The following is a 25,874-nucleotide window of genomic DNA, read 5'->3' as shown; positions in this document are numbered from 1 at the left end:
TTGCATTGGAAATGTTGGCTGTGAGCCTCCGGGAACCTTTTCTTGGTACAAGTATGTTGGGGGTCAGCCTCCAGGAATGGTCATTACAAAAGGGATAAAGCCAGCATCACTCACCAATGTTGCAGGATCTTGTTCTACATTCGCTCCAATTGTCCCTGGTTGGAATGTAATCTAAACATTCAAAAATGTTCGAATTGTGTGCGGCGATTTTAATGCCTTATTATGTTGTTAGCACAAAAGGTTTGTTTGCCAGTTAGGTATTTCGACTTTCTCCTCTGCGCAGTCAGGATGAGAATATTCCATTTCTTTAGAGTGCAAATTACACTTCCGGTCCCCGGTAGTGTACAAGTTAATTGATTTCAACTTGTTTACCAAACGTAGCATCTGTGGCAGGAAGGTCAAAGACATAATAGGCACTCCCTTTATCTATGTATTGGGTAATGCCTTTTTCTTCTTTAGACTTAACCAAACCGGACTGCTAAACATAGTCGTATAGCCATTCGGCAATCACACAGTATACAACTGTACACTCTCCAATGTACTCGGTTTATGTATCTCTTCATTGTGAAATGGTTGAAAATCTATTGTTAACTTTATGTCAGGTTGATTATTTACGCCAGGATGAGGTCTTACTATGACAGTGCATACCAACAATATACCACTGTTGAAACTTAAAACCCTTTCCTCACAGTCCGTGATTTGGAAACGTATATTAGCTGTATTTTGGTAATAACCTGCAAATCTGGCCTTGCAGGTTATTACTTTGGGAGATCCATGTAAATGTATCGAAATAAATGTACATGTGATAGTTATTTTGTCTTTGCTTTTATCGAAATCGGTTTAAAATGCGAAGTTACATTCACATCCTCTATCATATGACGGTAATCAATCTCTATATTGAACCTCGACACAGAACCGTATCCAGTCTGTTGAAAATGTTTCCCTTTTGTTTGATATTTCAAGCTGTGCTGTAAATTTGACATGCTCAGATTTTGTTCAACATGATAGATAATATCGCTGTCATCCAGTACTGCTACCGTCTCCAGATACTTAGACAATCCTGGTGTTCGTGGCCATGTTTAGAAATGCACTAAAGAATTCCATGGCACTGTAAAGATATTTTGGATATGATTTACGGAAGGAATGTCAGGATTCGCCAGACACAATCTGCTCCATGGATTCTTTATTTAGTGATCACCCTCGAAACAATATAATATTCTCTAACCCTTATGTTTGTGTACGAAATTATATTTTGCATGTCATTTCACAAATTCGAATTTGGGGTGTTTAATAAATATGTAGCGTTAATGGGTACAGAAACATATCTGTCTGTGTTCTTGTATGCGTGTATGTTTGTTTATTTCCGTGTGTTTTGAAATGGTAGACATTCAGTCTAAAAACATTACTGGAAAGAAACGGAAAATGTCGGGCATGAAATTTACATTTTACCCTATTTTCGCAATTATCATTTGCTTGGTAAATGTGTGCTGTAATGTAGTAATATTTCCAATCATGTTGCATGTTTTCTTCTTAGTGGAAACATCCATCATATCTTCTGACACTGCTACTAATGGACAATTCTCCTCTGCTAAGTCACTGACCAAAGGGACAGAGACCACCACAACTGCAGCAATCAAAACACCCGAAGCAGGTCATTGTAAATATGGATTGTTACATTAAGAAAAATGTTTTTGAATATATGATTTGTAATTCAAAATACCTCATCATCTAGCGGTACATATTCATGGTTTATTTTGTTCTTTATTACTAAATAGCTACTGTTAAGCTGCATATATCCCAAAATATTAGCGTATTACGTTCAGTTGTATTTAGCTTATGTATGTTTATATAGGTGATATTTTCCTCCTGCAAGGCTTACAATTTCTTCCTGACAAAAGTATCAATTACTTGGATACGGTGAAGCTATTCCTTTTAGAAACGTTGTCATTGGTGTCAAGAGTTCATTTAGTTGAAAGTATATATTCATTCCTAAAGTCGTGGAAACAAACGAGATTATGTCGAAAACTGAAGAGATTAACTGTAGATGAAGAGATTTTATTCTATATCATCTGCTGGTATTATGGAAAGGAAATCACTATAACAATGTCTGTATAGTGTGCACTTAATGCAATTTATTCTGATTTTCTCTGTGATATTTCAGACTTTTAAGGGAAAAGAAATATTGTGTAAAATTTTATTCCTTTGTATATATTTGAAACAAGTCTTATGGCACTTTTATAAGTAAATGTCTATCTCAGTTTCTTCCTAAGCAGGTCAATCGGAAGATTGAGCGTTATAATGTACATGATGTATCGATTTTATGAAGCACTATAAACCTTACGACCTAAAATGTTTGTTAGGAGATGTTGGGTTTTTTAAAAAACTTTTTAAAGATGCCATATTATGTTGAAACTATCCAGACACTCTAAGGAGTAATCGAACGTGTCCCAGAGAATCACTGGCATTAAATATTAAAAGGAAAACCTGGTTGACCACTTTATGTTCCAGAATGATAAATCCCTTTCCATTCTCTTAAAGACCTTTCTTTTTGGAGTCCATATCATAAAATAGCACCAATCAAAAATCGACTGGTAATCTTGCACTTGGAAGTAGTAGGTATGTTTTAAGTTAATGTTCAGTTTCCCATCAGATATGGTGAATCCAATAACAGGTGCACTCGATGCATTCCGTTAGTTGTTCTAACCTGGCCAGTAAAGTGACCTTCACAGGGCCCTGGCTCGTTCATGAGGCTTATATTTTATTCTGCGCTGTACACAAGCTATGGAAATGTTGTATTTAATGGTATAATGGTACCAATTCCGCACGTCCAGGTGGGCGGGGCTTAAGGTGTAGGAAACATTGTATTTCGAAATAAACAACCAAACTAGATATGACTGGTGCATTATATAAGAGTTGTACTTTCTTTTAGGCTAAAAAAAAACGTTTATGCCTCCCGGCAACATTTGAGATTATGTTTATTCCTATCTAGATGATATTTTGTATTTTTTATGATTTTTTTTAAAATGTGGTACACATGTCTGAAACTGTGTCTGTTGTGACCAGATAACTCTTACCCCTGTCTAGTTCCAGCAGAGTTATCTCTCTTAAATGCAATGGAGTACCTGGTTTTGTCCTTGTCAAATTGACAACCTAACACTGCTCTCTAGAAAAGTGTGTCACATGCACGCTAAAGTAGGATAGAAAATATATTTATTTCTCCAGACATTAGCATTAAGGTCTATGGAAAAATAACTGGTACCGTAAATGAAAAAATAGCCTCGCAGTGTATCCATAGAAACGCATACATGTAGGCGGCATTTATGAACTTTACTAGTTTGATGTAAGACAACAAATGGGTGCTGAACAGTTTTGGTCAAATGTTGAAAGTCCTTTAAGAATAAAATGTATGAAATCTTCAGAAACTAACACAAGTTGGTTTTGGATGGGGACTTTTCATAACTATAGCTATGGCAGATATATACTTGTGTTGCCGGACACCTTTATATATGTGATGTTAGCTCCTAGATTGGAATACATGCAACAAAATAATATATGTAAACATAATATAGTTTACTTTGGCCAAATATTGATTATTTTACCTGTAAAAGATGAAAAATCATATGTACAAAAACAGCTATCTTGTTCTTGTGGGGCATGCCATAAGCCAGGATAGAGAACACTCTAAGTACACTTGTAGACACTTGTAGATTGATCACTTGTACTATGTAGGATGTTCTGGTATGAGTAATTTCCTACCTACTTTGATTTGAATTGTCCTGCTGTAATTGTCCATTTTTGTACACTTTCCTGCCTTGAAATTGTTCATGCAGTTAGTTAAGTTCCCTTACATTCCCTTTTGTTGATGTAGCAGGGAATACCAACAAACAAGAGCAGTTTCTTTCAGTCAGCATTTCCCACTGACACTTGTATAAACCCAGTTATAATCTACTATTGAATTTCAATTAATTCTATTTATTTCTGTCCATATGTTCTTGTGGAATTTCCATATTAGGTCCAACATTACTGATGGATAACCATTTTAGTCACACAGTGTGCATTCATTCCATTCAAATACACAGTGTTCTTGAAACTTTGCATACCATCGCAACAATCCAAATTGGCATAAGGTTATGTCTGCATGGTTATTGAAGGCTCCACTCTACATGCTGGCATTGTAGAAAATATAAACTATGTGATATGAAAGAGCCGCGTCAACTTAAAAATTAAAATTAAACGACTTCTGAGGTCTTCACTACATATAGAAGTGTAAATGTTAGGTTCTCACTTTATCAATAATTAAGTTTGGGATAATTTAATTACAATGAAGTTAGTGCAGGTTGTTCTTGAACTCATATATATATTACATGGGTAATATATTCGAGGTTACCACAACTTTTGTATATCATTCAGTTATCTCCCTTACACCAGCCATAACATTTAAATAAAATAAAAACTAACATTTTCAGTGACTGGTTATGAAAATAAAGAGAAGATTATGAAGTATTATATTAGCCCTCAATCTTGATGCAAATGTAAATGGAGGCAATTTAATAATTTCCCACAGTAAAGTGTACAAGTTTAAAAACTGATAAAGTATGTTTTCTTTGGTCATGGCAAGTGACGGCCTAACTTTTTAGCCCATTATTGTTAATTTCTTATGTAGAAGAAATAAACATTATATGTATTTATGGTATCTAAATTATTCACCCTTTTATCTTAGATGGAAGTAAACACCACTTCACCTCAAATTTGTGTACCTGTAAGAGATGTTATAGCACAGTTGCCTTTGGGCTATCCTTGGACCTATGGGACCCTGCCCTATATATTTGTCCAAGGTAAGGTCATCAAACTTTCACTTCTCATTTTTCGCATTGCTGATTTTGTCTCCTTTAATTTTTTTATCACAAGCTACCTCTCCATTTTTGATATACACTTTCCTCCTGTTTTTACTCCATTTGACTATACCTATTGTTTATATTTGGTATTTTTCTGTATTATATTCCTGAAATTTCACGCCACCCCCCAATCCAACATAACCACTTAGAAGCTGTGATTTACTATATTTGGTGACTGATTCGCTTACTGAATCAATTTATTCACATTACAGAGGAGGGAAGCTTTCTATTTGTGTTACAGAGAGGATGGGTAACTAGTCCTTTGTGTCAGGACTGGTGGTTAGTGATCTCATGTATCTGCAGACAGTGTAAACTGTTCAAAGCTTATACTTTATAAGATTGGGTCATGACCAGTTGTCTCTGGTATTAAGTTCTGCATCTACCAAACAAATATAAATTCCATTATTTTAGGTTAATTGTACATTTTAAAGTAGGACAGGTACATACTATTTGGTACATTGACCTTTGACCTAGTTATCACATAATAGGACATTATGTGATTTATCCCATATCACCCATGTGAAGTTCAGTAAGTGCTGATATGAATAAGATACAACCCATAGTTAAAAGAATTCATTTTATTTCAAAAATGAGTTTGCAAGTGAAGCAAAAGTATGAAAACAAGAGTTCAAAACAGCTCAATGACATTTCTGTACACATTCATATCAGACATAGCTTAGTACCTCATAAAATTGTTTCTCATAAGTGAGACTAAGTAAATTAGTTACCTATACAGTCCTGAACTATTTCACACATTATTGGAAAAATTAAGGTTTGCTATAGGTATAACGGTACCAACTGCGCAAGTCCAGGTGGGCGGGGCTTAAGGTGTAGGAAACATTGTATTTCGAAATAAACAACATAACTAGCTGTGATTGATGCATTATATAAGAGTTGTACTTTCTTTTAGGCTATAAAAAACGTTGTGCCTCCTGGCAACATGTGAGATTATGTTAATTCCTATCTAGATGATATTTTGTATTTTTTATGATTTTTTTTAAATGTGGTACACATGTCCGAAACTGTGTCTGTTGTGACTAGATAACTCTTACCCCTGTCTAGTTCCAGCAGAGTTATCTCTCTTAAATGCAATGAAGTACCTGGTTTTGTCCTTGTCAAAGTGGCAATCTAACACTGCTCTCTAGAAAAGTGTGTGACATGCAAGCTAAAGTAGGATAGAAAATATATTTATTTCTCCAAACATTAGCATTAAGGTCTATGGAAAAACAACTGGTACCCTGATACCTAAAGCCAATCCCATGAACTTTTCGACATTTTGTCCCATTCTTGTATATAGCAAACTTGTCTTTTGTAACAAGGGGTTATACGTTCGTTCTCACTGAGCCTGCTTGGATTAAAATTAAAATCCAGACTTTCAAGGATAGCTTCGAATTGTGTGCAGTGTTTTAATGATTCATTCTGTTGTTAGATCCAATGGTTTGTTCGAAAATGAGTTCTTTGCGACTTTCTCCTCTACGCTGTCACGATAAGAATATCCGATATATTTATAATACAACTTATACTTCTGTCCTTATGCATTTTACACGTTCTCAGAAGTGATTACAACTCGTTTACCAGACGTAGGATCAGTGGCAGAAGCGTCCAAGACATAACAGGCACTCACTCCGGCCACGCCTTGGGTCACATATTTTTCTTATTTTTACTTAACCCAACAGGGCAGCTACACCTTCTAAGGAAATTCCAGACATATTCGTATAGTCTTTCGGCAATCATACCATTGAACCCCTCCGGACAGGCATCTTCAAGTCTGTTATCACTAGCTTTTGCACTGTCCGATCTACTAGGCTTACTTTCATCTCAATTGACAAATGGCTGAAAATCGAAGATTACTAAGTTTATGAGGTCTTATCTGCGACAGTGCATAGCATATCTACAATACACAACAGGTGCATACTTAAGGCCTTTTGCTAACGGTCCGTGATTTGAAAAGGAACACCATCTACATCTTGATAATAACCTGCAAATCTTGCCTTGCATTTACTTCTTATACTTCCGGAGATCCATGTGAACGTATCGAAAGAAATGTACATGTGATAGTTGTTTTGTCTTCGATTTAATCGAAATTCGTTAAAAATGTGCAGTCACCTTTCACCCACTATCATGTAATGGTAATCGATCTCCACATTAAAACTCAACACCGAACCTTGTTCGGTGTATTGTAAATCTTTGACTTTTGTCTGACCCTCCAAGCAGTGCTGTCAAGCAGTGCTGTCAATTTGATATGGACAGATTTTATTGAACATGATAGACAATATCGCCGTCATCCAGCACTGCTACCTTTTCTAAATACTTAGATAATCCTTTGCTCGTGGAATCTCCAACAACACAGAAAATAATTAAATGGTACTGTAAATATTTTTCGGACATGATTTAGCCTACGAAATGTCAGGATTCGCCAGGCAAAATTTGCTCCATCGATTCTTTTTTTTTTAGGGAGAACCCTAATGATCCCCAACCGTTATGTTTGTATACAAAACTATCTTTTGCGTAACATTTCATAAAGACGACATTGGAGTGTTTAATAATAGGTAGCTCTTTTGCTTTGAGTTTCGCTTTCTTTTAGCATAACCGTATCCTTACAACCTGGTTACGTGTCTCATAACATCTCAGCTACTCGTCCTTTGGACAATCTTGTTTAGGGTTTCGCTTCCCACAGGAGTCAAGACATTTCGCCTCGTGCATAAACTGGACTGCCTGATTCTGTGGTGTAATTTATTTACAAAACACACCGCAAACCGTTAACTTATCTAAACCGAAACCCTATTTGTTTAACAGCCATTTTTAACACACGATTATCCGGGTTTTTGAAAAATTCATTTCTTGTCTTAAAACAAACGATATCTGCAAACATTCAAGATATTAAAATATTTAAAAAATACAAACGCTCTTCCTGCAACATTTCAATCCTTTTTGATATCTCGATAAACAAAACCCAATCTTCACCCCTTGTCCAGTTTTTTCCTGACATAGTTATCAAACAGAAACTCATTAGTAATCAACCAAATCCCTACCAGATGTATTCAAGTATTAGCATCTTTAGACATGCCATGAACTTAACTTGTTGTGTATACGCATAGATCAATATAATTGTTATACGTTAAAACGACATCTGCACATTTCCCTGTTACACCAAAAATCTAGAATTTACACCAATGGCGTTGTTTTCAGATCTTTATTTTTCTTTTATGGAAACAAACGCTATGATAGTAAAATTCAAAAGAATATTTAGGAAACCTTTTCCTCTGCAACTATCATTTATTATAAATGATTTAAAGCATACAAATTTTTTTATGAGAGGACCCATTTAGATTTTAGAGATATCCGCCCCAATATTAATGTATACTGGATGCTGTCTTTATAGAATAAGATGCATCAAAGACCTTGCAAGTCGAGTAAGCAGTGAAGACAACATCTTTTGGAAAAGGGGTGCATTTATATCGATTGGATTTTAAGCAGAAACGATTTAGAAAACTGAAATATAGACATATCAATGATGGCATGTGTGCCTGATCATGTGAAGTAACATTTACAAATGAAAGTTGATCACAGACAGTGCGGTCCAAATGTTATCAGTGGAGAATAACTCTTCCATTCATTTTCGTAATGTCGTCCCAGTTCTACTTGTAAGTGCTTACATTTGGAATCATTACTGCAGTGTAAGTTTCATAATATATAACGCAGTCCGAAGGCATAACACCGTCATATGATATCCAGGTTTTCAATTGAAACCAAATCATACCAGAATCTTCACTATCATACATTTTCACTCCATATTTACTCTAGTTTTGCTCCAGGTTTACTCTAGCTTCACTCTAAATTCATCTTGTAACAATTAATATAAATGTAATTTATAAGTTTGTAAAAAGAATAGAATGGAAGGTGAAGATGTAATAAATGAAGATTATAGAACAGCTAAACTATTCATCTTTATGGAAACATTACAATATCGTTTAGTGAGTGTATCCAGTTTAATTTTCTTCCAATACTGGAATATCTCTATATCAATGAATCTCATAAAATCAGGAGAGCTTATTTACAATCGCACTTTACATCACTCGTAATAAGCTATAATACCTTTTCGTGCCTTAATGCAGCTTTGTAAATTATCATTGCGAATATCTGGCTCACAAGTTATCATTCGCTCAGTCGTTATATAAACTAGGCTACTGATGGCGTTACTCGCGTCACCGGTTGGATTGTTGCTTGGAATGAAGTATAATTTCCTAACTTCTATGATAATATCTTAAGTATTTATTCAAACATACAGTGTATTCCGGGATATAAGCTTCCTCTAAACTGTATATATATATATATATATATATATATATATATATATATATATATATAGTATGTACGCTAAATCAGTGATAAATCACGAGATGTATAAATTTTTCATTTAAAGGAAACAAGACTCGCCGAGTTTCTATTTAATGAAAAATTTATACAACGAGTGATATATCATTGATACAGCGTACATACTATAGATATATTTTATTTATATCACATACAAATACACATATTTGCTCTTTGAATGGAGTTACGATATTCTCCAGGCAACTGTGTACTGACCAAGTGAATGAATTCCTCACATCCCTGCAAGTGTGTCCGTTCAAAAATGTAGTTCTACGATTTTTCTTGTTGTTCACAATCACATTTGAAAATTGATAAGTTGATTGTTTCGTTCTTGAGTTTCTATTTTTATTCAGATTTGTTTTAATCAATGTAAGACACACTCGTGATTTAAACATGAAATATGTTGGGGTTTTTTGAAGAAAATGGTGCACTGTCAGGCATTCACGTACTGCGTATGGAAATTAGCGTGGAATAGAAACTATACGAAATGACAAACAAACAAGAGGTAATTCAAATATTTTAATATATTGACAGTCATCATGATGCTTTAATTAAAATTTCTAAAGATTATAAAAGTCTCTCTCTCTTGTCACTAGGGTTGGTGTCACCCAGTGCGGTAACGGATTATGTCACCCCCACCCCCATTGACCTCCTTCCTGCAGAAAACAAAAATAAATTATTGACGGTCATTTTGGTGTCACTCTCTGATGGTGTCACACGGTGTGGTCCGTACATCCTAGTGACGCCACAGCTCTCTCTCTCTCTCTCTCTCTCTCTCTCTCTCTCTCTCTCTCTCTCGACTGCATGACTAAACCACAGGAGTCTGACGTTGTATCAATAAAGTACGGCGAAATCTCTGACAATATGAAATCCCCTTATCTGTAATATAAATAAACACAAGGAGTGCAAGCGTGACCACAACCCTTCGCTCGATTCGACTTTTTCTCATGCGTCTTTTATCGCTTCAGAATCGGAAGAAGACTGAAAAACCACACATATACATTCAAAAGACAGTAACGAATCAACGCATATCTCTTAAATGACCATGTCCTGAATTCAATCCGGCGAATTAACCTTTATTTTCACCACTACGGCCAAAATCCCTTTCTAGCAAAATCGGCTAGACGGAAGTAGTTTTAGGCTCCAACTTGGAATAACGGAACAATTCGGAATCCCGAGTTGTTGCGCTTTTTCTCGAGAAATTGCGTGACCTTGCGAACCGATATAAATAGACCCGAGCTGCTGGCTTAGCATCAGTTTCATTAGAGTGTTAAGGTTGGAGGATGTTGACCTAGATATTTTTGAATTGTTCTGCACGGAAAAATATGTAAGCAACAAGACCACAAATAAATCTGTGACGAAGGTGTTTGTCAATAATATAATCAATCTTCTCGATGAGAAAGTTCAAGATGTTGTAGGTTTCTGCAACAATTCGTCAGCGAAATTGGCGAAGTTAAAGCATAAAGTAAGTATATTTTCCCATCGCTTTCATCAGTTTAAAGTTAAATTTAAGACAGGTTGTGACATTCACTTGTGAATAATTTCACCAAAGTACAGATAGATTATAAACTGTATTAATGACTATTAAAATGAAGTTTCCATATTTCCTAAACTCAACAGCTATTGCTGAGCAACGATTTAAAACTTTGAAACCTGTTGTCTTGTTTATATTTGGAATCAACATTTATAAGACTATCAAATTCATTTTGATTTACGCAAATAAATGTTAATAAATATGTTTACATGACATCAATCAATTTATCTAATAAATGTACTTGGCTTGCAGTGAACATACCATATGAATTATGCTGCTTTATAAAAAAAAAAAAAACATTTTTAAGTTAGAAATCAAGTGCAGAGGAATTCTGCGGCAAATCTAACTATTTGTGTAACACAGTTGAAGAAAATAGTAACGACCCAGCGAAATTATGGCAAAAGTTGAATTGTAGTAGTGTATTGACTACTGATGGTAGCTGTAGCATCCACCGAAGACACGGCCATAATGCAAATCATTTTTTTATATTTTAATTTCATATTCCCTGTACATTGGTAGCCATCCCACGGACTACCTTACAATTTTTTTTCTACATAAGTCTTGTCTTCTGTAATTTTGATTGGACAAATGACATTTTTTTAAGTCAATCATTGCAAGCCCCCCTTCTTTATTAACTTAACTTTTATTTATTTTTCATTTTATCTTGTCAACTGATTCTTTCCACAAGTTCTTGTAGATTAAACTATTTAATTTTTATAATGAACCAATCTGGAGGAATTGGTAAACTTATTAATATCTGAATTATTTTGAAAAAAAGAAAGTGATTTTATCACAATATTTTTCCCATAGGGGATAAGAACTATCTACAACCACAGAGTCATTAGTCTATTGATGTCATCTAATTTGCGATCATAATTAATATTTTTTATGTGACTTAAATAGGTAGAGAAGATAATGCTTCATATTGTGAAACTATCAACTACCCAGCATAAATTATACTCTATACACAAATGGATGTAGCTGTTTTTCATGCTTCCTATAATAGTCTTGTTTTCTCTCTGTTTGCATTAAGGCCTGATATCTTTGCGTGCATTGTATTTGTAAGAGCTTTTTCCGATCCATCCAAAATTAATGTTTTATCATCTTAATAATGATGTATTAGAAATTCATTTTTATCTATAATAGTACCATTTATATCTTTATTCTTTATAATTAAATCATTTTAATATGTTGTCTCATATACAATCTGCTCTCGTAAATAAATTAATCACAGCACAATTGGAACCATGTTTTAAAGAGTTTTACAGTGTAAGAAATATTCAACATAATCACTTGGCAACTGGAACCTGTAAATGAACACGGAGTAACACAGTATATGACTAAATTATGCTAATTCAAGTTGTTATGAGATTTATCCATCCTACAAGTCACCTCAGCAGTTTCACAGTTTTATACACTGACCTGTATACAGAACAATTACTTGAACAAACCTACAGAATATTTGTATTAAAAGAGATTAAGTTTGTTCATGGCTTGATATCCTTCCTTGTGCATTTATTTCACACTATGGATGGAATTGTTTTCACAGTAATACAGAAATTTCCTTGTTACCTGGACAAGGTGTGCTATAAAACCACACAGACACCTTATTGTGTGTGAATTGCAATTAAATCATACACTCTATTACAATTAAGGTGTGATATAGAAGAGGTACGTGAAACCAACATTATATTGTCAAAGTATGTTTAACATCATATAACAATAAATGAAGGAAAACATTTATTTTACATAGACTATAAATACACATATGGTCTGAATTATGTCCATAGATAAAGCCAGAGTTATATTAGAATAATACATAATTTAAAGCAGTAGAAATAACCAACAGCTATAAGATGTATGAGGAATTGTATCATGATTTAGGGATAGTGAAGGAAATAGGGTCAAATACAGAAGTTCAAGAAATGTATAAAATATTTATGTATGTATGGGTGTATGGGTGTGTTTATATATATATATATATATATATATATATATATATGCTTAATGTATCCACACAGGAGTTGCAATTGGAAATAGTAAAGTTAATTAAAAAGAATTTCATTTATATCAGTATAATTTAACTGTCATAATATTTTTGTATACAACATAAAGTTTAGTTCTGGAAAATCAAGTAAACTTGTATGAAAATGGGAGGAAAGAATCGAAGTCATATATAATTATAAGACTGGATCAGTAGAGATGACCGCCTTTTATACCTACACAATCTCATAGACAGAATAATCTACGGGAATCTGAAAGACCCAAATGCTAAAATTACCGATACAAATCAGAGATAATTCTAACAACCTTGATAATTGGTAAGGTATGCAGATATGAAAACAGTATAGAATATACTGCATTGTAGGTGGCAAAAAATGACAATGATAATAATACACCATTTTTAAAAGTATTTAAAAAAACAAAAGTATCTCTTTAAGTAGTCTTATTTGTTGATCTAGTAATTAAAAAAGAAGACAAAGAAGGTTGAGAACAATAGAATACCAACATAAAAAGATGACAAAACTTGGCAATCATTACTTGTATTTGCTTATACTAACAGGTTCAGCAGAATGGTTATGGATCAATGTCCATACCGGGAGAAGATGGGGTCCATACCAGAGTCTTGACTGTACCCAACCGAATCCGAGACCAAAAAATCTCGGGAGCAACTTCAGCTCATGTAAGTTAAGGAGAAAAATTTACAACTTTCATTCACTATAATGAGAGTCAAAGTAATCAAGTCAGAAATCATTATGACAAGATCTATAGTAATCGAGTTATTATTAACTATGGCAAGGGTGGAAATAATCAGTAATCTCTGTAACAATGCATGTGCTAATCAGGTTAGTAATCATTGTAAAAAGGCCTGCAGTTATCAAGTCAGCAATCACTGTGATTAGGCCCTAAAAGATCTTGTCAATAATCATTGTATCAACACCTGGAGTATTGTAACAAGGCCTGTAATCAGTGTAATGAGGCCTGCTGTAATCAAGTGAGTAATGGCTATAACAAGGCCTGGAACTTTTATTCCATTTGATGCCTAATTCTTATCAAATCTTGCAATTAATATTTTCAGACAAGTGGCCGACTGATTGTAGTACCCACCGAGGACTTTCATTCAACATTAAAAACACTCCATCAGACCACTGGCCATGGGAAGGAACGCGTAATGCTACACAAGGTATAATACAATAAAATGTATTATGCTTTCATCCATCCAACATTAAACACACTCCATCAGACCACTCTACATGGGAAGGAATGAGTAAAAATACACAAGGTATCAGAAATCCGTGCCTTGACCAGTTGGTTTATTTCATTATTGCCGGTGACACCAATATGCATTATATTTTCAGCCAAATTGGAGACTGGCATAATTATTATTATTATTATTATCAAATTAGTTTCTTTATATTTGTTAAATATGATGTCATATTTAAAAAATAAACTGTCTCATAATATTTCTATTTCTATACATAACTTTGTTACATATTTTGGAACTACATTTTCTTGATAAGCTATGTATTTTTTATTTTTTTTTACCCAGGTTGCTGATCAATATGAAGGCCTGCCCAAAAGTGCTGTTCAAAAGTACATCAGCATGTGCAGGACATGCAGTAGGAATAAGGCACAAGTTATACAAGCCCCACCCAGAGTTATAATCAGCCAGGGCTTGTTCTCTCGTTGTCAGGTATGTTCAACAATGGTTAATAACCTTGATGCATTTGTGAGTCTATATATGTGTAACAGTACTATCACTAATTGATAAATAGATTTATCTGTATATATCATGTACAAAGATAGTTCTATTATCTCCTGTTCCATACTAAAATTATAGGAAATTCATACTTGTCAACATTCTTCCTAATCACTATGGATCATTATTTTTATTTCATATTGCTGTAAAAAAGTACAAACAAAGGAAATATACATTTGCTATTTGGCAATTTATGAAAACAGCAGAAAAACAGGGTTGATAAAAATCATTAATAATTTTACATTAATATTTGCAGGTTGACCTTGTCGACATGACGAGGAAGCCATCAGGTGGTTATAAATATATACTCCACCTGATGGATCACTTCAGTAAGTTCCACTTACTGGCACCACTGGTCCAGAAGACTCCAGCAGAGGTTAATCTCGCTTTGTCCCATATGTTTAGTATCATCGGAATACCAACCATTCTGCATATAGATAATGGATCAGAGTTTGGTGCTCTTGATAGACTCCTGCAGCAGTGGCCAGGTTCAAGTGATATTGTTCATGGACGTCCCCGTCATCCTCAGTATCAAGGATTGGTGGAGAGAGGGAATCGGGTACTGGAGGAGAAAATTTCAGCAATGGAGGCCACCTGTCATGGTGATGGCCCAGCTCCCTGGCATATGTGGCTTCCTCTCAAACAATGTTAGTTTCTGTATAGGTTTAGTGATTCAGTTGACAGTTTGATTGCATGACCTCAATGTCTAATATGTGCTGTATTTATCCATTGATAAGTTTATGCTTCATTTAATTCCATCCTCCCCATGTTACACTGGACAACAAATTTTTACAAAAGTCATGTTACTGAAATAAAATTTGTCAATTCTTATCAATTTTTATGTGCTGAACACGAATATGACAGTCAAATTGCAAAATTGGCTCTAGTTTTTTTGTAATCTGCAAGAAATTAATGTTTACATAACGAAATGCATTCCAATAGTAAAAGGTCAACTGTAATAGCCTACCTATAAAAAATCAAGTCATTGACTACATCTTAGATTTCTTCGCCTGTCTCTTGTACAGCTGTTCGGGAGCATCTCTGAGGAGTGTCCAGCAGTAGTCAGCCAGCATTGTAGTGGACCATTTTCCCTGGTATCTTTGTTCCATTGTTGCGATATCTTGATGAAAACGTTCGCCGTGTTCATCACTAACAATACCACAGTTGCTAGGAAAGAAATCCAAATGGGAATGAAGGAAGTGAATCTTTAGAGACATATTGCAGCCAAGTTTCTTATACTTCATCAACATGTCTTCTACTAGTTCCTTATAGTTTTCTGCCCTAACATTTCCGAGGAAGTTTGTAGAAACTAGGCGAAAAGCATTCCATGCTTGTTTCGCGTCACCTTCCAGCAAGTTGTTGAACCGGTCATCTTTGAAAAGCTCTCGAATCTGAGGACCCACAAAAACTCCCTCTTTAATCTTTGCTTCGCTGAGTCGAGGGAATTTTTCATGCAGGTATCGGAATGCTGGCAAAGTCCGGTCAATGGCTTTCACGAAGTTCTTCATCAAACCTAGTTTGATGTGAAGGGGTGGTAGCAAGATTTTCTGAGCCTCAACCAGAGCTGGGTGTTGGATATTCTTCTCTCCAATGGCTACATTCTGCCTGTGAGTCCATTCCTTCCTCATGTAGTGCATTTCCCTTGCTCGGCTATCCCACTCGCATAAGAAACACATGTATTTTGTATATCCTTGCTGCAGTCCCATTAAAAGGGCAACTACCTTCAAATCACCACAGAGGTGCCAGCTGTACTTGTTATACTCAATGGAATTCAGTAGCTGCCTTAAGTTATCGTATGTCTCTTTCATGTGGACAGCATACGCTACTGGAATAGGTGGAAGAATGTTTCCATTGTGCAAAAGCACAGCCTTGAGACTCAGTTTCGAAGAGTCCACAAATAGTCTCCATTCTTGTGGGTCATGAGTGATTTTTAAAGCATTCATGAGGCCGTCAATATCGGAACAGAATATCAGATTACTTTCCTTTCTGAAGAAAGGCTCCAATTGCTGGTGGCGCTTTCGATATGCAGTAATTGTGACATCTTCTTCTAGAAGATTCCATTGTTGGAGTCTTGATCCTAGCAATTCTGCCTTGTTCTTTGATAAGTCCAAATCACGAATCAGGTCATTTAGTTCTTCCTGTGTTATTCTGTGTGGGGTTGATGATGCACCACAGTGAAAATCTGGATCACTGCATGCTGATGGACCAGGAGAAGAACAGGTCGACTCACCTTTGTCTTCGTCAGATGAATCAAGAGAATATTCTGCTGGAGGTTCTGGAATAGGAAGTCCCTCACCATGTGGAACTGGTCTCAATGCAGACGGAATGTTTGGGTAGACTATTCTCGACTTCTTTCGCTTCGTTATTCCGCCGGAAAGAGGAGGAACCAAGCAGAAGTAACAGTCATTTAGGTGGTTGCTTGGCTCTCTCCACACCATTGGGACTGCAAACGGCATTGATGACCTTTTGCAATTCAACCACTGTGAAAGCTGTGTTGTACATGTAGCACAGCATATATGCGGAGCCCAAGGCTTGTCTTGGTCACCAACCTTGCATCCGAAGTAAAGATGATATGCCTTCTTCACTTGAGAATTGATACTTTTCTTCTGGTTGGCAAATGTCACTTCCCCACAAATATAGCAAAAATTGTCCGCGGTATTAACACACTTTCGAGGCATTACTGTTCTTTATTGTACGTAAATGGATAAAATAATAAGTTTTATGTAACAGTAGCTTGAACTGTCTCGCACAACGTCTAAAATATTTTAAATGCTGAACCTATCTGATTGGGCTTTATATAGTACACTGCTTACGTCAGCTTCAGCAGCAGCCTGGCATTAGTATAATAGGCCTACACATGTATAGTACACTGCTGACGTCAACTTACTTCAGCAGCCGCATGGCATTAGTATTGCATTGCATCAGAAAATGATGCAATCAACTGTGGATGATGTGAGCATGATGGTATTATGCAATGTTACATCATTATTCCGGATGTTGCTGCAGTCCTACTGGAGAAATTTACACAGTGAAACATAGAAAATGAGGTATATGAATATCTTCAAAACGAGAGCCAATACAAATTTTTCACGGTTATATTCGTGTTCGGCACACCAAAATACTACAGATTAGGGCCTTTTCAAGTCAGTAATGATTTCACTGTTGACCAGTGTTATCAAAGAGCTCGTGTTATAGGTACAATGTTGATTGACCATCAACAGCTTCAATTAGTAAAATGGTCATACCGAATAAAGCACATATCATATCCATTTCTGGCACTGATGTAACCAACCAAGTTAAATGTTAACAAGACACCATGAAGCAATGAAGTGCACTTAAAACTGGTATTCAAGACTGTAGCCTTTCTCTGAACATGATGTTGCCAGGTTGTACTTTTTTAAAGCCCATTTCAAAGAAAAGTGTTCGTATATGGTACTATCTTTCAAATGTCGGTAAACACTTTCAGATCAACTCAACACCATGTTGAGCAGGGTGATACAGCTGACACCATATGAGTATGTATTTGGGAAAAAACCACCATCCCCACCACCACTTGGACGTCCTGCCAGAGTGATTGCCCAAGAAGAGGCGGATGTGGAAGAGTCACAAGAGGATAGCCAAGAATGTGACCTATTGCTTGACCACAGCTATGCTGGAGTAACAAAAACTTTATTATTATTATTATTATTATTATTATTCCCTCACTTAAAGAGTACTCATTTTTCTTTGTAAATCCATTTGCTCCAACTGCTAAGTATTTGCTTGAAATGCTTGGTACAGCATTAATGATTTGGCACCAAAGTTTCACTTTAATTAGGGCTGGCCCAAGGATTTTTTTTCACTCTAGGCAAACTATGCAGAAAAAATATAACTTCCATCAGATATATTTTTGGGAAGAAAGATTTTTAAAAAAAAAGTATTCATAATATTCATTACTTACTTAAAACCATGAGCAGTATATCATATTCTTAAGCTGTTGGATCTGTAAAGTGGCATCCATTAACTCATCTTGCTGTTGTCAATGAGACATTTATGCTCTGTGTACTTTTTTGACAGACTACAAATGGACCAGAAGCAGAAGACGAGAATGTCAGCCATGAAGCCCAAGTTGAGGTAAGATGCAGGTTGTTGATCGTTAGTAATAGCATTAACATTCACTGTTTTCAGCTTCTTTCTATCGAATGGTGTTGGAAAGGATTGAGGATATCATTCACATCTCCCCTGGTGTAATGATAGGTACAGCTAGAGAGTCATAAGATTCCTGATTATTTAAGAAACAGACACCATGTACATGTTATCCTGCTCCTTTTTGAGACCAATATCTTATTATAGAGACACCAGATTTCATGAATGATATTAGATATTAATTATTTAAGTACCTGTTGACAGACCGCCAGTGCACCAGAAGCAGAAGATGAGAATGAGAATACCGGCCATGAAGCCCAAGTTGAGGTAAGATGCAGGTTGATCGTTGGTACAAGCATTAAAAGTCAAACTGCTACAGCATCTTTCCATCGAACTGTGTTGGAAAGGAATGGGGATATCATTCACATCTCCCCTGGTGTAATGATAGGTACAGCTAGAGAGTCATAAGATTCCTGATTATTTAAGAAACAAACACTGATGTGCATGTTATCCTGCTCCTTTTTGAGACCAATTTCGTATTATAAAGACACCAGATTTCATGAATGATATTAGATATTAATTATATACATAATTTTTGAGAGACTGCCAGTGCACCAGAAGATGAGAATGAGAATGTCAGCCATGAAGCCCAAGTTGAGGTAAGATGCAGGTTAATCGTTGGAACAAGCATTAAAATTCAAACTGTTTACAGTATCTTTCTATCGAACTGTGTTGGAAAGGAATGGGGATATCATTCACATCTCCCCTGGTGTAATGATAGGTACAGCTAGAGAGTCATAAGATTCCTGATTATTTAAGAAACAAACACTGATGTACAAGTTATCCTGCTCCTTTTTGAGACCAATTTCTTATCATAAAAACATCAGATTTCGTGAATGATATTATATATTAATTAGGTACAGCTATAGTCATAATATTCCTGATTACTTAAGAAACAGACACTAATGTACTTTCAATCTTGCTTCTTTCATTGCTGTAAAGATCCAAGACATTAGCATTCAATATAAATGATATTCAATAATTTATGCTTGTTCTTATTATGTGTCAGAATGCCACACACAGGATATGGAAGCCAGAGGAGCTGTCTACAACAGAAAGACACCGATATAGAAGAGTATTAGCTAATCAGGCATATCTTCAAGAGGCATCCAGAAGAACGAATGCCCTAGAACCAGACGTTGTCCGTTTCAAAGTTGGTGAATTGGTGTCCATCAAAGTTCCCAGGTCTGATCGCCATAAGACGGACTGCAAAAGGATCCTTGGAACAGTAGTGAACAAACATGGAGAGAAGGATCCAAGTTTTCGTATTCGATATAGATTGCTTCTTGTGCTAAAAACATGAAATTACATCAGATTGCCATCAGTTATGACTTTTTCTAGCTATCATAGCAAAATAAAGTAAATATTTCTTATCTTTCTTCTTAGATGCAAATATGGAATGCTTGCAGGTAGATACAGAGGCGATTCCCTTCTACCATTCCAAGGAGCCATTCCTGAACTAAGTGTCGATGGCTGGAAGGATGAGAAAGTCATCTCCTTAAGGACTGCTTCCATGTGCTTCTCCAAAGTTGCATGCCCTGCAAATGTTTGCAATTGCAGAGTAGGATGCCAGAGCAGGCGTTGCATCTGTTTCCGAACAAGATTCAGTGCCAGGCTGCCTGCCATGCTGGTAGATGCTGCCAAAATGGGTTTGTATTCATCAAACATTTTTTTCACTTAACGAATATGAATCTGATACAGATAAGTTTGAAAACATATTCTACGCCAATAGAAATTATGGATATCAGTTGTACTGAGATTTTATGTGTATGTATTGCTTTTGTTATGTTATCTCCTGTATGTGAAATTTTCAGAACGGAACATGATAATGCAAGGTCAGAGGACTTAGAAAACGTGGGATCAGAGGAACTTGACAGTAGGACAGAAGACCATCGGTATGATATTCCAGTCACCTTCAAGGTCTTTGTCCAGCAATTAATTGAGTCAGTAAGTTATTCAGAAATTTTAGCAAATAATTTATATAGATTTACTTTTCATGTTTTTATGTTTTTTGTTTTTGGTTGTTTGTGTTGGATTTAAGACAATAATTATTGACTATATCATACAGCAAGATGATCACAAAAGTAGACATTCTTCTCCTCAAATTTGAGTGAATGATGCACTTTTGACCCACTGCTAATATTGCCTAATGAACCAAAAAATAAAAGAGAATTGATATCATTACAGGGTTTACAAGAGACTGAATGTCAGTCCTGCTTGAGTGTTATTTCACATGCAGAATCATGGGAGGCACTAAGTTTTACTGCAAGGTACATTGTTGAGAGACTGCCTGACCTGCAAACAGAGGAACCCATTCCCATTATCCGTGCTAAGAAATTGGGAATCTATGGTGATGGGTTTGTATCGTTTAAAACTTACAAAGTATACAAAGAATGCTTCACTGTAGCATAGATATATCAGATTTGTGATACAACTGTAATGACACCAATATAAATGACAAAGAAATCATTGTAAGTCATTATTCACATATTTTCCCATTGTTATATGTGTTGAATGCATACAGTTTACAGCATCACTTGCGATGACTAACACTCTAATACACTGTCACTTTGCTCATGTGTTAATATTTATGTTTAGTATTAAGGACAGATCTGCTTTGTGTTGAATTACCAATGTGTATTATTAAGCATTTTATCTTTTACTTTGAGTAGCTTTATCCAGTTCATTCCTCTGGACATACGGACATCACACACAGTGTTCCAGACATCCGTGGATGATAACAATTGTCTGTTTAACTCCATCTCTCAGGTCCTTTGGGGTCACGCTAAGAAAACAGTTTTTCTTCGCCTTGCAGCTGCCATCTATGCCATTGTTAACCACGAGAAAATGGTTGATCAGGTGATCCTAATAACTACTCTCTGATCTCATTTTGCCATCAAGAAACTTGAAAACTATCAAATTTTGTGAAATAATAGAAAACGTTAATATGTGTATTAATAAACTGTTTATGGCTTAATAAACTCCATACAATCCAGGTAGCATTCTCTTAAGTTTGACAATGCATGTGCCATTTTAATCTGAAAAGATAACATGTGTTTGTTTTTATTTACCAGTTTCCCTTCTAGTTATTATGGGTCTGAAATAGGATTATCAATGAAAAGAAAAAACCTTGGGCCACTATCACAATTTGCCCGGTTTATCACATTCTTTATAGTATCTCTAATTGTATCTAATCATATCATCATATTATCTAATACTGTTGTAGTATCTATAACAGTTTATTGGCATTATTCATGTGATGGAAGGAATCATGGACTGGAATGATGCTGTGGCATAGGTCAATAGGTCCACAACAGCTAACATTTCCGACGATACCACCATGATGCAGCAGCCACGACACCTGGTAAAGACAGCCATAGAAAAAGAACTGTTTGCAACCCTCAAAGGCACAGATTCTGGTAATTAATAATATTTAACTATGCTGGTGTACATAAAAATTTTCATATGATTTAGGGATAAGGATTTTAATGTTGTGCAAGGTAAACCATGATCATTAGTAGCTGTCTTAAGAGGGGCATATCAAATATAATCCAGTAACATGTTTGAAAACATACCCTAAGTTATTTGGCTAACTGTCTACTTTGATCAAAACATAGCTTGTTGCATTCATGGATCTACTGTTTACAAATAGTTATTATAGAAGTAACATACCTGAAGGTGTAATGAAGTAATGAATCCTTGCAAATATTGATAACAAGATATGCAATGAACATTAGGTCCTGAATAAACAAAAACGTAATAAACATGTTTTACTTTGCATCGCTTATGCCCAAAATGATTTATATTTACAGCCCAGGTACAGTTCATATCTTTGGCTGGGTTACTCAGGAAAAAGATCACCGTTAGAAACTATAATGAAGACATTTATCCCCAAGAAATATTTTGCATTGGAGAAGAGATCATCCTGCTTAAAGTACCAGTACAGTTGCCATCTGTTGATGGGAATATTCGGTATTCGTACACCTATACAATTTCTAGTACTTTTATTAATAATACCTTTTCAGTTCCACCATGAATAATGGAGAAACTGCCTGTACCTACTTTTCTTTAAAACTACTGTATCCATGAAACAATGGCTATCTTCAATGACATATGAATGTGTTGCTGTATGTCATTGAACATTATTAATTTTCATATTTGTATCATGTAGATTTTTCTTAATTCAAGGAACTGTTTCCCATTTTATGACACATAATGTATACAGTAGCTGGTAGTGTATGTATGCTTGATTCCTTTTCCTATTTCAGGCTCAGTCACCTGGTATTAGCCATACCATTCACACCAAAAGAAAAAGATGCAATGGACATGTGCTTCTGTGAATGTTTTGGAGTATGCAATGAAGATGACAGCATGGGATGGGTGGCTTGTATTGTGTGCTGTCTATGGGCACACTGCGCCTGCATAGGCAGACACAGCTTTAAACACTACCAAGAAAAGGAATTCACATGTGGATGTGATAAAATCCGTCCATTCCAGTTGAAACAGTAAGTGAGATTAGTAAGAGTTTGAAAGTTGCTGTGATAGAATCCATCCATTCCCATGGAAACAGTAAATCAGATTAGTATCTTTCTTGTTTATTGCATTATACACTTAAACATAATTGTTTTACAAAGTGGTATTACCTAGGGGACAACATTACTTGCATAATGCCAATATCTTGCTAATGCAGAAAATCCAGGATGATAATGAATATGATGATGATTGATATATCAATTACTGTATGAATGTAAAATAGCTACATTTTGTTAACTTTCAGCTTTCCAGTGTTCAATAATACATCCGTGATCAATGTATTTTTGAAAAAGAAGAGAAATCAACTCAAGGTAGGTAGCAATTTCTTGACAGTGGGTCACAACTTTGTATTGCTAAGACATGGATTAGTGATAATAAAAATTGGCTATTCTGCACAAGCCAGTATTTGTCAGTTTTCCACAAGATGCCGAAAATGCACACCCTCAACATAATATTTTAACAGAGACTTATGCTGAAACTATAATCTAGATAACACTGTACATGGGAGCCTTCTGAAAAGGAACCTTTGTAATAAGTGTTACTTTTTATACTTATTTGATAGAATGTTGTGGTCAAAACATGTTCAAAGACATCAAAGTCATGGAGAATGAGAGATTTGGACAGCAGGTCCTCACATATAGTCCGGAGACTGACCCTCTTCTCTGGCCTGAATATTCCGAATGAAAGTGTGGTAAGTATGCATATTATAATTTACATCTATACAATAATGACGGCAGATAATAAAAATTGTGTTGCAAAACATACATGACCCAACTTGTGTTATGAAGTTAGTATGGTGATGATAATAATATAATTATCCAATGATCAACTCATGGCCTGCTTTCAAAAAGTTCAAGTATAGATTTTGTTCGAGCACATCATGATCAAGGACAAGGCTCAGCCAGGACAGTATTGAGATAATAGCTTTTACCTATCATTATGTGAATAATTGTATTGTTCATGATGGGCAAACTAGGTTTCAAAGTAGTTTCATGACATTTACTCACTAAACTTTTTTTTTAAACAAGAATGAACTGAAGTGAATGATACAATTGTTGATTTTTTGCTTCCAGGTTAGTGCCCTACGAAAGTTCATAGAGGAATTGCTTCTAAATCCAATGAACACCAAAATAATCGACTTAGTGTTGTTTCCTGAGGTAAAGAAGACAAAAAGCAAGCAATTATATTTACTATTTTTCCTAGACCTACGAAGAATGAAACACCACCACTGGAACCACTTTATTTATGCATGTTGTTAGCTTGTGAAGAATAATGAAAGGTGACATGAAATACTGAAAATATCCCTGAAAATACTGAAAAGCATCATAAGGGGGTGCACAGCTCTGCATGATATTGCATTTGGGGGTGTGTGAAATAGCTCACTTTATCTTTTGGCAGTTATATTTATATATTCTAATTAAAGTACTTGGACACCTTAGATTAAATTCTCAAATTTGATGAAATATTTGAATCAACTTTTGTTTAATATTTCTTCATATACTTCAAGGTGCTGATACACCTGATGGCAGCTGTTGAAGGAATCTCCTACCTTGAGGCTGAAGTTATCATCCAAGACAGTTGTCAGCAGAAAATTTGTTCTTGATATATGTATTTCTTACTGTTTTTTTTAACGTTTATACAGCTGTAAATAATATCACAAATAAAATAATTAAAATAATAACCTAGTTGTTGTTTGAGAAAATGAATCCTACGTATTTTGCAGTCAATGATCCTCCGGTACCTCGCACATAATACAACTAAATCAATAAAATGTAACCAACCATATATAAAATGGGAAACCCAATGCTTACTAATAAACTAATAAACATAATGCTCCTCTTTATTTGCTTCCCTTTTTCCTTTCTTTCTTTTCTTGATAAAATTTAGACGGACACAGGTCATTTCTGATTATTTTTGGAATTTAAAAGTATTATATACACCAGATACTCATAGCATACTGGCCATCCATCCATCTTTCCAGGACAAAATTCCAAAATGTTGCATGCAAGCATCATGCAACAACTTGGAATAACTCCACAAAGTTCAGTGGGACAACAATAACAAGATTACTAGACCTTTAATATGTTCCAAATATTCAATATCTGCAACAACTCCGTTTAAGACCTTTGCTAGATTTGCAATATAATTTTAAAGGATTAATTTTTAAAAGAATGGCATGTATGCATCACACAACATTCACTGAAGTAACCCCCATAACTGTGAAATACAAGTCTATGGGTCAATAGTAATAGATACTTTGGACATTTAATATATTCCTACTATTAATGTTATGCAACATCTCCCCTCTAAGTTTCTCCTACCTTGAAATTAGTCTTTTCAAAATTAAAATTTTAAAAAAAGGTATGGCGGCATGATGCAACAGCTTAGAATAAACACCCTAGGCTGTGAAATATAACCCTATGGGGCAACAGTAATAGTTTCTTGAGATGTTTAATATGTTCCAGATTTTAATTTTGTGCTACATCTCCACTCGATACCTTTCCTACATTTAAATCCATCTTTCCAGGACAAATTCCAAAATGTTGCATGCAAGCATCATGCAACAACTTGGAATAACTCCAATAAGTTCAGT

General features: G+C 35.3%; 3 protein-coding genes across 9 annotated transcripts in view; all 3 read left to right on the top strand.

Moving 5' to 3' along the window:
• The window catches only part of LOC149793256 (uncharacterized), a 240,775-nt gene that overhangs the window by 107,409 nt on the left and 107,492 nt on the right, over window positions 1-25,874 (top strand). The window lies entirely within an intron of this gene.
• On the top strand, window positions 187-24,951 carry LOC149793257 (KRAB domain-containing protein 2-like). Of its 4 annotated transcripts, none has more exons than XR_016422736.1 (10): window positions 187-1,651; window positions 4,721-4,835; window positions 13,367-13,486; window positions 13,883-13,987; window positions 14,354-14,497; window positions 14,820-15,210; window positions 18,030-18,220; window positions 18,620-18,676; window positions 19,758-20,397; window positions 20,563-20,690. XR_016422736.1 is itself a non-coding variant. In XM_089967238.1 (10 exons), exons 2-10 carry the CDS (start codon window positions 4,806-4,808, stop codon window positions 24,882-24,884), a joined length of 1,290 nt encoding a protein of 429 aa, XP_089823364.1. In that variant the 5' UTR covers window positions 187-1,651; window positions 4,721-4,805; the 3' UTR covers window positions 24,885-24,951. The 4 variants fall into 4 exon arrangements, 3 of the variants coding, with proteins under 3 accessions (XP_089823364.1, XP_089823363.1, XP_089823365.1); XM_089967238.1 differs by lacking the exons at window positions 18,620-18,676; window positions 19,758-20,397; window positions 20,563-20,690 and adding exons at window positions 23,844-23,972; window positions 24,355-24,438; window positions 24,789-24,951; XM_089967237.1 differs by lacking the exons at window positions 18,620-18,676; window positions 19,758-20,397; window positions 20,563-20,690 and adding exons at window positions 23,844-23,972; window positions 24,355-24,902.
• Window positions 20,414-23,836, top strand: LOC149793258 (uncharacterized). 4 transcript variants are annotated; one of them, XR_016422738.1, is made up of 5 exons: window positions 20,414-20,695; window positions 20,936-21,105; window positions 21,421-21,607; window positions 22,015-22,167; window positions 23,017-23,146. XR_016422738.1 is itself a non-coding variant. In XM_089967241.1 (5 exons), exons 2-5 carry the CDS (start codon window positions 22,089-22,091, stop codon window positions 23,731-23,733), a joined length of 684 nt encoding a protein of 227 aa, XP_089823367.1. In that variant the 5' UTR covers window positions 21,475-21,607; window positions 21,987-22,088; the 3' UTR covers window positions 23,734-23,836. The 4 variants fall into 4 exon arrangements, 1 of the variants encoding a protein (XP_089823367.1); XR_016422737.1 differs by lacking the exon at window positions 23,017-23,146 and adding an exon at window positions 22,561-23,010; XR_016422739.1 differs by lacking the exon at window positions 23,017-23,146 and adding an exon at window positions 22,561-23,010 and having other exon boundaries at window positions 21,987-22,167.

Source organism: Sinohyriopsis cumingii, chromosome 8 (genome assembly GCF_028554795.1).
Source record: "Sinohyriopsis cumingii isolate HCF-2022 chromosome 8, ASM2855479v2, whole genome shotgun sequence".
NCBI classification, from domain to species: Eukaryota; Metazoa; Mollusca; class Bivalvia; order Unionida; family Unionidae; genus Sinohyriopsis; species Sinohyriopsis cumingii.
This window is presented reverse-complemented; position numbering and strand designations above follow the sequence as displayed.